At 38.3% G+C, this 15189-nt stretch overlaps 1 protein-coding gene across 10 annotated transcripts in view; it reads left to right on the plus strand.

The window, feature by feature from the left end:
* Positions 1–15189, plus strand: part of Cadps2 (calcium dependent secretion activator 2) — a 558168-nt gene that overhangs the window by 126446 nt on the left and 416533 nt on the right. For all 10 annotated transcript variants that reach the window (XM_085840793.1, XM_085840791.1, XM_029478700.2 and 7 more), the window contains exon 2: positions 11005–11118. In XM_085840793.1, coding sequence (XP_085696919.1) covers positions 11005–11118 — 114 coding nt within the window. The remainder of the gene's footprint in view (positions 1–11004; positions 11119–15189) is intronic.

Raw genomic sequence — 15189 nt, forward strand, 5'->3', positions numbered from 1 at the left:
AAAGAAACCAGAAAGTGTTTACTGCAGCAATCCCTTGTGGCTTCCTGGAGGTCATACATTTATCTTCTGATATCTCATTGGCTGCTCAATAAATCTGGTATTTGTAGCCGCTGATGGGTATAGTCACTATTCCTAGGACAGGTTGCATATGTCCATTTTGAAAGGCTTGGGATCAGAAATGTTTTAGCTTTCACATTTCCTTCCTGATTTTTAGAATATTGCATAGACTTTACAGTTACGCAGTCTCAATCTGAAAGTTCTGAAGACTAGAATTCTCTGAAGCTGAAGTTTAGCCTGCGTCTGTGCACATGGAAGAGGAACAGAGACTTTATAGAACAGGTCTCCATTGATGCTAAAATCTCCCCCATGTGAGAGGCCTGGTCAGAGCCTCTCAGTATACAGAGCATCTTTTGAGGATGGCTTTTTGTTTTAGAGTGTGGAAAGTGCCAATATCGTACATTTTGTTTGTCAACTACTGGTTTATACTACTTTCTCCTTCGTACTTTATAATCTTTACTGTATGTGATGAGCAGTGTGCCTGTACCTTGTGCATTTGCATGAGCATCAGTGCCTGGAGGAAAGAATCTTGCTTCTTGAAAACTTGGTCTTCAGTCCTGAAGATGCTCTACCCACTAGTCACCTACTGCTTTGCTGTGGAATCTGTACCCACCTTTGTTCACCCGATGTCATGTAACTGCTTCATTATTAGCTTGGTGACGAGAACGGCAGGCCAAGGCAGGATCCACACAGCAGTGGTTACTGAGTTTTTTGTGGCATACTGGCTGGTCTCTTGTCTAGAAGAATCCTGGCATATGTCTTCAGTTAATCTATTTAAAACTAGAAGTCTAGAATTGAATTTGAATGTGGAAAACATAACATATATACAGAACATCTTTAAAATCTGGATTTTGTTTTCTTCAGTGCAATCATTATTTTAGCTGCATACACTATGATAACAGCCAGTCTGGATCTATAAAATTTATCCTTTACTGTCAATATTTGAAGTATTTTTATAAGGTTGGTGTCTTGACTGTGTTTACACATTTTCAAGGATATGTGTATTCTATTTAAGCATTTATAATTATTTTTTTATAAAAAAGTTTGTTCTAAATTCCCAGTAGATAATGTTAGATATTTATTTATATTTGAAAGAAGTGTTTTATTTATTCATGGTGAAAGTAGAAGCCTGAAAATAAAATATGGGGAAAATTAAAACATGGTTAAACAATAAATCTACTGAGGCACAAATATTGACTGATGCTGTGTACCAGCATAAATGTAATAATGGGAGATTGAGAATTCTTAATTGGTGAGCAGTTCATACTACTGTGCTAAATACTGTGAATAATGTCTTACTACACTAGTGGATATGGCAAATTAATAGAGCTTTGCTGACATGGGGTAAAGGACTCAGAAGTGAAGAGTCTTAACTGTAGCAGTGAGCTAAATGAGTTTAGAAAGATGAAGCAGAGCTTTATAAAGGGCAAGGAAGGAGGTGGTTGAAGTTATTGTTGACGATAAGCATGAAGTGAGTCAGTTGATGTGGCTGCCAAGAATTAATTATCTTTTAGGTTGAATTAATGCATGAGGAATGCTTGCAGTGTGGGAAGCTGCCCTCCCACTGCTTTCTGGGTTGGCCACACTATCCTAGGAGAAATATGAACACTCTACCAATGTATATAGAGAGGACGTTGCTACTGTAACACATGTCATTTGCTTCATCTTACAGCTTTCCATGAATTTTAATGCACTGAGTTTCAGGTAGCATGTTTATTTCATGGGAAAGCACAGTTAATACGTGGAAGAGTGTCTGGCCATTGGAGAAAGAAACCAGGAACTTTCACTTTAGGAAAGAGAAGACTCATAAGCCAGTGCTTCTGCTTAGATTCTTACATTGCTTTGTTAAGAAACTAGCTTCTAGTCTGTTTTTTCCTAGCAAGTTCAGAACCACAAATAGGTTGTAAAACAAAGTCAAAGGGTGGATATTTACTGTTTTTAAGTGCCCAAAATGTGAATGGGCTTCCTTGAGGCACTAGAGATACTTCAATTCAATCAGTCCAGGCAATCAATCAATTGATCAATAATCCATCCATCAATCAATCTCAATCTCTCTCTCTCTCTCTCTCTCTCTCTCTCTCTCTGTGTGTGTGTGTGTGTGTGTATGCTCACGCAAAGTGGGCTCAAATGAATTGTGAGAGGTTAATTGTTATAGATTTCATAAGATTAATACATTGATGTGGATGTGGTGGTGTGTGCCTATAATCAAAACACTTGGAAGACAGAGGCAGGAAACTCTGGAGTTTCAGACCAGCATGAGATTCGTACCTAGTTTGAAGCAAGCATAGGCCATGTACAAGTTGAGGCCAGCCTGGGACACATGAGACTATCAAAAAACCAAACAACAGTATTAAAATCCAGTGAAGTCCAGATGATTACACTGATCAGAGTGATGTGAGTAGATGATTACGATGGCTTTCATTTCATTTCTTTGATCTAAGTTTCTTTGAAATCCTCATGCTAATCATCATCATCATCATCATCATCATCATCATACAGTGTCTTAGTTAGGGGTTTATGGGTGTGAAGAGACATCATGACCAAGGTAAGTCTTTTTTTTTTAAATTTAATTTATTTGTAATTCATTTTTACACTCCATATTCCATTCCCCACCCCTCCCTATCCACCCTCTGACTGCTCCACATCCCACATCTCCTCCTCACCCCACCCCATCTTCATGTGGATGACCCTACTCCCCACCCCACTTGACCTCTAAACTCTCCCTCTCCCCCTCCCCCTCCCTCTCTTGAGGCCTCCAGTCTCTTGAGGGTTAGGTGCATCATCTCTGAATGAACACAGACCTGGAAGTCCTCTACTGTATGTGTATTAGGGGCCTCATATCAGCTGATGTATGCTGTCTGTTTGGTGGTATAGTGTTTGAAAGATCTCGGGGATCCAGATTAATTAAGACTTCTGGTCCTCCTACATAATTGCCCTTCTCCTCAGCTTCTTTCAGCCTTCCCTAATTCAGGAACAGGGGTCAGCTGCTTCTGTCCATTGGTTGGGTGCAAATAACTGCATCTGACTCTTTCAGCTTCTTGTTGGGTCTTTCAGAGGGCAGTCATGATAGGTCCCTTTTGTGAGCACTGCATAGCCTCAGTAATAGAGTCATGCCTTGGAACCATCCCTTGAGCTGGATCCCATTTTGAGCCTGTCACTGGACCTTCTTTTTCTCAGGCTCCTCTCCATTTCTATCCCTGTAATTCTTTCAGACAGAAACAATTATGGGTCAGAGGTGTGACTGTGGGATGGCAACCCCATCCCTCACTTGATGTCCTGGCTTCCTGCTGGAGATAGGCTCTATGAGTTCCCTCTCCCTAGTGTTGGGCATTTTATCAAGGGTCCCTCCCTATGAGTCCTGGGAGTCTCTCACCTCCCAGGACTCTGGTGTATTCTGGGGGAAGGGGATGCTCCCCCAACCTCCTACCTCCTGAGGTTGCCTGCTCACACTCTTTCTGCTGGCCCTCAAGGCTTCAGTCCTTTTCCCTCACCCAATACCAGATTAGGTTCCCCTCTACCCCCCACCCTGTCCACATTCCCTCCCAAGTCTCTCCATCCTTTCCTTTCCACTTGTGCTTGCTTTCTTCTATCTCCCATGTGGAACTGAGGCATCCTTACTTGGGTACTTAAGCTTGTTGAGCCTTTTGAATTCTGTGGACTGTATCTTGTGTATTCTGTATGGATTTTTTTTTTTTTTGGCTAATATCTAGTTATTAGTGAATAGTCACCATGCTGCATGTCCTTTTGGGTCTGAGTTACCTCACTCAGGATGATATTTTCTAGTTCTTTCCATTTGCCTGCAAAAGTCAGGATGTCCTTGTTCTTAATTCTCAAGTAGTATTCTATTGTGTAAAAGAACCACATTTTCTGTATCCATTCTTCTGTCGTGGGACATCTGGGTTTTTTCCAGCTTCTGGCTATCACAAATAAGGCTATTATAAGCATAGTGGAACAGGTGCCCCTGGCATCGGGGGCAGGGGCATCTTTTGGGTATATTCCCAAGAGTGGTATAGCTGGATCTTCAAGGTAGATCTATTTCCAATTTTCTGAGGAAACTCCATATTGATTTCCAGAGTGGTTAAATTTACATGGAATTGCCTTACAGTTTGAGAGGTTTAGCCCGTTATCATCATGGCAGAAAGCTAGGCAGCGTTCAGGCAGACATGATGCTGGAGGAGTTCTAAGGAGGAAACTGTCTCCTGCAGGCAGCTAGGAGGAGGCTCAAATTCTACACTGGGCTTAAGCCTAGGAGAGTGCAAAGCCCACCCCCACAGTGACACACACCTTCCAACAAGTCCACACCTCCTAGTAGCACCTAGGCCCTGTGGGCCAAATATTCAAACACAAGAGTCTATAGGGGGCCAAACCTTTTCAAGTTACTGCATATAATAATGTCTAAATTATCCCCCTGAAAGGAAAACTTAACGTCAGTTGATTTGTGTCCAGTAATCATGCTGTATAGGCGTAAGGCAGGTGTGATTGATCGAAATTGTTCTGAGTTTTAAAATGTGCAAAATTGCTGTTATAGTGTGCTGGCTAGTTCTATGTCAACTTGACATAGCTAGAGTCATTTTGGAAGAAGGAGACTTAGCTGAAAAAATGTCCCTACCAAACCATCCTGTGGTGCGTTTTCTTGATTGATAATTTATATGGGAGGGCCCAACTCTGTGTGGGGCAACCTCTAGGTTGGTTGTCCTGGGCACTATAAGAAAGCAGACTGAGGATGCCATGAGGAGCAAACCAGTAAGCAGCACCCCTCTATGGGCTTTGTTTCCGTCTCTGCTTCTGAGTTCCTGCGTGCTGGAGTTGGGAACTGGGAAAAAGGGATGAATTGGGGGAACAAATGTTGGAAGGAAAGATCTGTATTTTCCATTGGAGATAGGGACAGGGAGAGAGGCGGGGCTGCAGAAGGAGACAGAAAGGGAGTGGACCAGAATGGAAGGGAGGTGGGGAGGAACTGGGAGGAGGGGATGGAAGAGAAACCAGAGTCAGTGTATGTTATATGAAGAAATAAAAATCTGTTACCAAGAAAAGGAAGAAATTCTAGTTTTAATTGTTTTAATTATTAATTGAGTGTGTGTGTGTGTGTGTGTGTGTGTGTGTGTTTATTTGAGTGCATTGCTCATGGACTCTGGATGCGTGTGTCAGATATCCTGATGCTCAAGATGCAGCTAGGTGAGTCGCCTGACACACAGGTCTTGCTAAATGACCTCAGTTCTTCTGCAAGAACAGTATAAGTTCTTAACGCATGAGCCACTCTTTCAACCTACAAAATTTATCCTTAAGGTCATTTATGAATTTTTATTTTTAAAAAAGTATTTGTTTATTTACACTAATGCCATTACCATGATTATTGTGTATGCCCATAACCATGTGTGTGTGTGTGTGTCTGTGTGTGTATGTGGTGTAGATCAGGAAACACATTTCTACAGTTGCCTCTCTGCTTCTTTCCTACCGTCCTGGGGATTGGCCTCAGGTGACCAGGCTTGGGAAGTAGTACCATAATGGCTGAGCTCTCTTGCCAGACTAACTGTTGATATTTTAAGAGGTTATTTTTCAGAAATGTTTTGAATCCAGGGTAACATTGATCTTGAGTGTGAGATAGATTTTCCATAAGCTTCTTGCGTCCACATATGCACAGTCTATTATATTTTCTGCACTCTGACTCTAATGGCACATTTGTTAAAACGGATGAGCCGACATTGACGTGTCATAGACTCCAGAGTCCTTAGCTTATAATAGACTTCACTGTTGATGCTGGACATTCTGTAGGCTTGGATCAATTTATAATGTAATGTATCTATCACTGTAGTGCCTATATCCCAAGAGTTCCTTTGTATATTGGAAATTAATGCATCACTCCCCAGCTGACCTCAGAGAACTGCTGATCACATCCTTTCCAAAGCTTGGCCTTTTTACAGAAGTCATGCTGTAGGAGTGACAGAGACTTTTCCAGATGGGCGACTCTCACTTATTAAATTCATATTGTGTTCTGCATGTCTTTTGTCTGGTAGCTACTTTCTTTTAGAATTGAGTAATAATGCTACATCTCAGGATGTAACGTTTTCTTCTATGCTTCACCTACTAAAGGAACATAAATTGAAACACACAGTTGTACAGGTGTTAGTTGGGACATAAGTTTTCAACTCTGAGTAAATACTAACAGTGGAATTCCTGGATTATATAGTGACAACCTGTTTTCTGAGATTTCACACTCTCTGTTTGGTAATTATATCCACCACTTTTTTTTTTAAACTATTGATAGCAAATGAGGGTTCCTACTGTTCTTTGTCCCCGCCAGGACTTGGACCCTGTCAGTGTTCCGTATCTGGTCCATTTTAGTAGGTTTGAAGTAGCATCTACATCCTACTTGGGTTTGCATTACTGTAGTAGGATTACATGGAATATCAGGTCATATGCCTATGCGATCTTTTTGTTGAATCTTTGGTGAGACAACTGCAAAGATCATTGACATTTTAAAATTTGGTTGTTAATTTTCCTATTGTTAAATTTTTTGCATTCTTTGTATATATTAGATACTAGTTTCTTATCAACTGTGTTATTGACTGTGTATTTTCTCCTGGTTTATAGCTCATATTCTCATTCTATTAATACTGTCTTTCACAGAGTACAAAATTTTAATTTAAATAAATCTAGCATCTTAATTATTTCATTTTATAGCATTGTTCTTATATCAAAATTAAATCATCAAATATAGTCGATATAAATTTTTTTGCTTTGTACATAGGGACTAGTTATCTATTTTGAGTTAATATTTGTAATATTTGTAATGAATGAAAGATATTTGTCTAGAGACATCTTTTCTTGTGAATTTCCAGATATCCCAGTACCATTTGCTGTAAATACTGTCTTTTCTCTGTTGATTGGCTTTGTGTCTTTGTGAAAGATCGGTTGATATTTCTTCTCTAGGTCTCTTTCTACTGCATTGATCTGCTTGCGTACTACTTTCATTAATTTCAGTCTCCTGATTATTGTACTCATAAACACTGATGATAAGTAGTGTCAGTCTTCCAACACTGTTCCTAAGTTCAGTACCACAGTGAGTATATCTGTCCTTTTGTTTTTCTGTACAGTAGAATTCGTTTGTTGCAGCTGAGAAAACAATGCTTTATAACTTTGAGTGAGCTTTATTTTAATCCATAAGATCAAATAAGGAAAATCTGACATCCTGACAATATTATGCCTGTCTACCTGTGAAATGCAATTAGCCTTCCAGTTAGTTTCCTTTGGTGTCTTTGTTAGTTTCATACCTTTCCCTTATACATTTTGTCTTGTACATTTGTTAGATTTAGACTCAGGCTTTGCATCTTGGAGATAGTAAAAATTATTTTGTATGATTCATTTAAAATTAAACATATTCACTGATGTTATATAGGAAAGAATTAACTTTTGTACCCTTTTCTTACACACTTCAGCCATACTATAATTGATTATTAGGTGAGGGACTTTTTGTTATCATTATTTTTGGACTTTTTCATAGACTTTCATTATAACCTATGAAGAAAGACACTTAATTTCTTCTTCCTCTTTTGTCTTGTTTTCTTCCTGTGTTAGTTAGGATTTCCATTATTCCCTTGATAAGCAGTGGTCAGTGGAGCATTCACCCACTTAGCTGATCTTAGGTTGGAAGCTACTCGTTCATGTCTCATCACTGTGTGCTTCAAAAACTGTTTAGTTTTGTGGACTTTAAAAACACATAGAATTTAGGGAGTCCCTCTACGTTTATAGTTCATGGTAATCTCTTTTTTAAAGATTATGAGAGAATGTGGATTTTCCTAAATGCTTTCTCTATACCTACTAGTAGGATCATGTGTCTTGTTTTCACTCGTTACCTACTTGATGGGTGACACTCACTGAATTTTGAGTGTTGCATCACACAACTGTGAGAAATCTCACTTGGTTCAGGTTCAATAATTGATTTTTATAACTATTAGATTCGTATTTTCCAACATTTTCTTGAGGATTTTGTATTTATATTCACAAGAACTACTGATCTGTAGGCTTCTTCTCTTCTATTGGAAGTTTAGATTGTCAGTCATAATTAAAGAGATTTTTCGCACACTAATGCATAAAGGGTTTCTCCCATGTTTTCTTCTAATTTGGTTCATCTTTTATATATTGAAATATTTAATCCATTTAACTCATAGCATTGTGATTATGGTGCAATTTATGTTTTTCGGGGAAATAGTTATTTTTATACCAGACTTTGGTATTAGACTGTAGTTAACAGTGGACCTCAGTAAACATAAATCACTTTTCGAGTAGTATTTTGAGTTTCTATGTATGTATTCATTTCTGGTTGTTTTTCTTTCCATCTCTTCCGTCAGTATACAACTCAACTAGTCTGTTTCTGAGCATAGAAACCCCTTTTATGGTACTACTTTCTGGGAGTTACCATCAGTGCTGCATTTAAAGATTAATTTCATTTTTCTTTCCCCATTACATCTATGTGGAGATATAACTACTTTGTGCTAATTAAATGACTTTATTGACTCTTTATATAACTATAATTTTTGGGTGCTCTAAATGTAACTACAATGTCTTTTATTTATATGTATATTCATTTAGAGATGTTAATTCATGAACTATATCATGAAAAACTTGCAAATAAAAACATCTCACACCAAAATAAACCCGACCCATAGTCAAGTGGAAGCTAAGGAGCTTTACATTAAACTTTGCACTTTCACTCTTAAATGTATATTATCCACTTATCCACCACCAAACAACAATGTAACGAATTAGAACTCTCGTATTTATAGAGATTGGATCTTGATATGTCTGTATATACTTGTGCACGTTTTGAGAACTATACCAGGCTTATTGTAGTTTCTGTGTCAATGACTTTTCCCAATCTCCTTTCTGGTTAGTATCTTTGTGTTTACCATTCCATAATTATTGGAAAGTAATTCTCACTAATAAGCTTAAAGAGATAAAGTTGAAATTGCAAAAGTCATATTTTAGAGGCATTTCTCAACAGAGTAACAAAATCCTTTGGACTGAAGAAAGTTGAAAGAGAAACAAGTTGTTTGTTACAAATGTTTCAGCAAATAAGGGAACTAGGACAAATGGTTACGAAAGTTTCTTCTATGTCACTGCCATTGTTTCAAGTTTCACTGGTCACTGGATTTGTAAGGTGAAGCCCTTTCCTGTGACTGCCATGGCTTGGGAACTAACATGTTACCAGTTGCCTCTCACTAAGCAGTTGTTGCTCCAGTTCCATTTGGTCCTTTTTGTGAGCTATCCTTAGAAGGCCAAAATGGTGGCCTTACTTTGCTTGTGCACATGCATACAACAGGTGCTTGCTTTTATTTTCTTCATGTTAGGGGAACAGAGATTGTAATTTAATGCCGATGTTCTTTGATGCTGTGCTTCATCCAGGCTAGCTTCTAAAATGAAGGCATTAACTTCAGTAAAGAAATGGACCATCTTCATCATTTAGTCCTCAGAGCAAGAAAGTTTTAGTTATATTTTTTTTAGCACCTGGGTTCAACAGTACACTTATTTATTAGCCTGTTAGTACCAGAACAGTTTCATTTCAAGCTTTCTTGTTTCTTAGACTCCTAAATAAAATCCAGGTTTTTGAAAGAGCTTGTCTCCCTCATATTTGAATGGCATTTTAATAAGCCCTTTGAAAAGGTTTAAATTTATTTCACACCAGCTTTCATTTTGAAGCCAAATCATACTGGTTTGTTTAGCTTTCTAATCCTTTAATCATTTTTTCCACAGCATGGTTCCACATGCTTCACATCCTTCTATAGGTTCTACAACGTGACAAAGTCTCCAACATGTCTAATCAGGGCGGGATGGAACAGAGGCATCACGGCTTGGCTGGTCATTATGTGTTGCAACATCTACTATTCCCAGAACTGCCTTGTTCTAGTTGAATCTAGGCATAGCATTCTGTTCCTCCAGGTCATAATTGCCAACCGTGTGTGTGTGTGTGTGTGTGTGTGTGTGTGTGTGTGTGTGTGTGTGTGTATGTGTGTTTGCTCGTGTACATGTGCAATGAAGTTGAGCTTCCTATCATGAAAGGACACAGGGAACTGAGACAAATGTTTTCAGGTACCTGTACTGGGTTTAAATCTCTGTTCCTGCTATCATAAAATTAATTATAACTTTTTAAAACAAGAGGCACCTTATCTTTATTTTGCAGTAGAGCTTAAAATTCTGTAGCTGATACTGTTGTAATTGACTGAAGGGCATGACAGGTGAGTTATAACATGAGTGTAAGCTAACCCCAGCAGTTACGATGGCTAGTAGTGATGGTAGATGCGTTCCCAGTGCTGGTTGCATCCAGTTAATACATTTCTGTTCTCCCAGTGGGCTTAACTTGTTCCTAGTTTACCTGTTGAATCTCTGGTCTCCTGAACTTGTCATCTGTTCATGGCTCCATTTATTTCAGTTCAGTCATTTGAAGGGTGCTTGTTCATGGAATTCAAACTTGGAGAAGCCAGCAATTGTTTCTTTCAGAAGATTGTTTGTCAGGAGTCCCTTCTGTCTGTTAGGGCTTTATAGCTTATTGCCTCTTGCCCCCAAATAGTGCCTACTCCTTTCTAAGAGTTCTTGCTCTCTTCGCTTTGCTTATTCAGCACTATTTCATACCTCAGTCAGTCTCCCAGAAAATGTTTAGATTTTTCCTGTCTCTGCAAAGGGATTGGAAGCTAACACTAGGGACTCTGTGTAAGGGAGACACAGAGTTTAAGTCTGTGTCTCCATTCAGAAAAGCAGGGAAGTCACTTGGTTAAAAAATATTCATAAACACAAGCAGTAAGATATTTCACTTTGACTACAAAGGTAATTCGGTGTCTAATCAAATTTACATCGCATCAAATGTAACTTTTAATACTTGTTATATTGTATGTATCAGGTGATTTATATATTCATTCATTCATTCATTCATTTGCTTGTTTGTTTTTCTTGTAGCTTAACAAACAACAGTTGCAGTTACTGAAAGAGCGGTTCCAGGCCTTCCTCAATGGAGAAACTCAGATAGTAGCAGACGAAGCCTTCTGCAATGCCGTCCGGAGTTACTATGAGGTGAGTTTACAGAGCTGTTTCGGGAACTGTGGTGCTATCTAAGACCATTTCACTGGTGTGGCAAGGACTCTTTGAGCTTTTGATTTTCTCCAAAGGATTTCGCTTCTATTTTGCAATTTAAAAACACTTAATTCCACAGCCTGGTTTTGAGAGATAAATAAAATTGGAAATTATTCACATTGTTTGCAAGGTTCTGTTTAGAATCGTCTCCTGGCAGTGACTGATACAGCTGAGCCTAGCTATCTTCTGGTTCACATTCATAAATGTTCCTTTTCAATCAGGATTTCAATAGTAAATTACTATCTTATGCCAGTTTGCTCTTTAGGCTTTATAATAATTAAAGACACTAATTAATTTCAAGAGAATGCATTCTCCTTATTAAATGAATAATACAACCAATTCCATCTTGCTGTTACTTCTGACTTTAGCTTATGACTCAAATGGGGATTCTGTGTGTATTTCCTGTGAGTGGCTCTGACAGGCTAACATTTGTGTGTTTCAGTGAGGTGCCCATACATGTTAAGTTGGAGAGTTCACTTATACCCTCAGCATCTCAGCATCATTTGGAGAATGGGTTCCTGTCACTGTGCAAATGTCTTAAATGTTTCTGTCTGAAGAAACATGACTTACAACATGTCTTGGGCTAGTGCAAAATTGAAAGTGTGGGATCATAATATTCTGAACTTCCCCGAGGCAGGGACTATTGTACAAACAAAATATCGTGCTGCTTAGTTTTGTGATTCATAGATCAGCTGTTACTTAATATATCGGCCCACAAGTATATATTGAATTAAAGGAACACATGGTAGTTATTGAGGTCTTTCTTACCAAGGTCAATCATATGACCAAGATCTTGGGGCTGTAGCAGATAGAGTGTCTAACTTGATTTCAGCTCAGGCTATGTTAAGAAAATAGGGTTTATATCTTAGCTTGAAAGTCATAGTGTTGTATGATGAAATCTTTCCCCCAAATTTTAAGAGGTGAGCATATAGTTATATATATATGTATACAATAGCAAGTAGTGAGAGAGGAAAAAAACACTATAGATTTCAAGGAAAGCTGCCTACCTCATATCAATGAAAAAAAATATCAATGGGGCCATTTTGGATTTTGATAAATATGCCCTGGCACACTAAGAGAAAGGTATAATTGAGAAATGATGGATGCATGAGGTTTTTTTTTAAACTATCTTTATAACATTTGCCTGAATCCAAAATTACTACAAAATTAGGTGTCTTCTTTTTCTAAATCACATCAAGATCTATAGTGAGCCCTACAATCATCAAGTCAGCAGGTATGAGTAAAATACAAACAAATCAAGGAAGCATAACAGAACACCTGGAAACACACTACTAACTATAAAATAACATTTGACCAGAGAGCAGCTATGGTACAGTGGAGAAATAATAGCTATTCCAGAACCTATTGTTCTGGAATAAGTCTACACCCAGGTGCAAAGAGTTAATATGTACTTGGAACTTGTACCTTTCACAAAGCGGGTGGCTTAGAAGTAACACTATGTAACTCCTAGAAGAAACAGAAAAAAAAAATATATATATATGACTTTGGGTTGGACCTTGACTCCATCCCTGAAAAAATGAAAGCAACTGATGGGACTTTTAAAAAATATCTTCTCTGAAAGGGTTTCTGCCAAGTTAATGAGAAGGGTTAATTTCATAGCATGGGCTGGCGAAATGCTTGCAAGACATGCCTAATAACGGATTAGTGTCCAATATATGTAGAGAACTCAAGAACTCACCAATAGTGAAACAGATTAAGATAACCACAACTTGATACCACTCATAGGGATCAAAGAAAAACCAAGGACACAAACTATTGCTAGAGAATTACAAATTAAAGTAATAATGGAATAACACTGTTTGAATAATCATGATGCAGAATTGATATTATCCTAGACTGGTGCCAAGGTGGAGCCACAGGAAAACTTATTTCAAACTGATAGTAATGGTTTTCTTAGGTTTTTGAAACTGCTTGAGAATCTTATATGTGATATATATATGTGTGTGTGTGTGTGTGTGTGTGTGTGTGTGTGTGTGTACGTACGTATGTATGAAATTTATCAATCCACTGCCCGTTCCTTTACCTCCAATTCCTTCTCTGTCTCCTTCAACACTTTTCCTTCCAACTTTGTGGACAGCATGCAAAAGACCACTGTCCTTCCCCACAGTAGCCATCCATTGTCAGGACCTTTCAGTAGGAGGTGGGATTTCTGAGCACCTCCTGTGCCTGTATAGGGATTTGATGAATTTTTCTCATGTTGGCCTTGATCATGTAATTACAGTCATTGTGAGTTCATGTGAGCAACAAAATTACTATGTGTGGTAAATGCTCAATTTTGAAGACATCTACTAGCTCTGACTCTCAGAATCTTTCATCTCTACTTCTGTGGTGACTCCTAAGCCTTGGGTTCAAGAGACATGATTGATATACATCTCCCATTTAGAGCTAAACATTCTCTAGCTTTTTATTCTCTGGATGTTGACAAATTGTGGATCCTTATTAATCATCATCTACCACAGAGAGAACCTTCTCTGATGAGAAGTTGGAAACACACAAATTATTGGGTATAAAATAAGAACTTAGGGAGTGATTTATCATTATATCCATTTAGCATAAGCTGTTTTTAAGTAAGCACAATACAAAGGAAGTAAAGTTTAGTAAGGCATATGTATAAGCTGTGCTGATGAAATTGTTGACTGTAGTGAGGTTGAAACGATATCCATCGTGCTCCTCCTGAGAATTGTATTTTCTTCTGAGAATGATGAATCGGGGGTGACTTTATTTGCAACTTCTCACAAAGGATTTATAGTTTGTTTATTGTACTTACTCTCTTCTCTTTCCAAAGACTGGGTGAGAATTAAATTTATTTACATTTGTTTTTTTAAATAACCACAGGAATATAATTGTGAATAGCATGAGAAATGACATCCATAGGCTCCTATATTGTTTCTCAGTTGATGTATCTATTTGGGGAGGCTATGGAACCTTGAAGAGATGGAGCCTTCCCACAGGAAGCACATCACTTTAAACTTGTAGCTTTGCCAACTTCCACTTAGCTTTCTATGCTTTCTGCAGGTGTATCGAGACATGTGATCTCTCAGCCATGGCCTCCTCAGTGTTATCAGTATGAGAATAAACTCTATTTTCCACAAGTTACTTTTGGTCCTGGTACTAATCTCACCAACAAAAAGTAACTAATAATATTATTAGCATAAACAGCCTCACTCCCACTGTGTTCACTACTACTAGCCACTCAGGTTTTTTGTTTTTCTTTGTTTGTTTGTTTTTTTAATATTTATATAGGGAGGAAAATGAGAAGTACTACAATAAATTAAGACCATATTTTCAGTGTCTTTTTCATATGAAACTTGTAAATAAATATTTCCACTTCAAAATTTTTTTCAATTTTTTTATTAGATATTTTCTTCTTTTACATTTCAAATGCTATCCCGAAAGTCCCCATACCCTCCCCCTACCCTACCCCCCAACCCACCCATTCCTGCTTTCTGGCCCTGGCACTCCCCTGTACTGGGCATATAATCTTCACAAGACCAAGGGCCTCTCCTTCCATTGATGACTTACTAGGCCATCCTCTGCTACATGTGCAACTAGAGATACAGCTCTGGGGGTTACTGGTTAGTTCATATTGTTGTCCCTCCTATAGAGGGTTACCCCCAATGAAGGAGTTAGAGAAAGTACCCAAGGAGCTAAAGGGGTCTCCACTTCAAAATTTTAACTCTCAAATTTGACTCATTCCTTTATATGTAACCTAGACTCAACAATGGGAATTTTGAAGACTTCTGCTTAGGTGTGCCTTCAAGGACTCTTTTTAAAAGAGGTAGTAACTTTTTGCTTAGATAATTGTACTGGTTGGTTTTATGTCAACTAAACACAAGCTAGAGTTATCTGAAAAGGGGGAACCTCAGTTGATACTATGCCTCCAAAAGGTCCAGCTATACACAAGTCTGTACAGTTTGATGGGGAGAGCCCAGCCCATTGTAGGTGATACCATCCCTTGACAGGTGGTCCTGTGTTCTATAAGAAAGCAGG

The sequence above is a fragment of the Mus caroli genome, unplaced genomic scaffold (genome assembly GCF_978045245.1).
Source record: "Mus caroli unplaced genomic scaffold, Mus_caroli_1 scaffold_7, whole genome shotgun sequence".
NCBI lineage: Eukaryota > Metazoa > Chordata > Mammalia > Rodentia > Muridae > Mus > Mus caroli.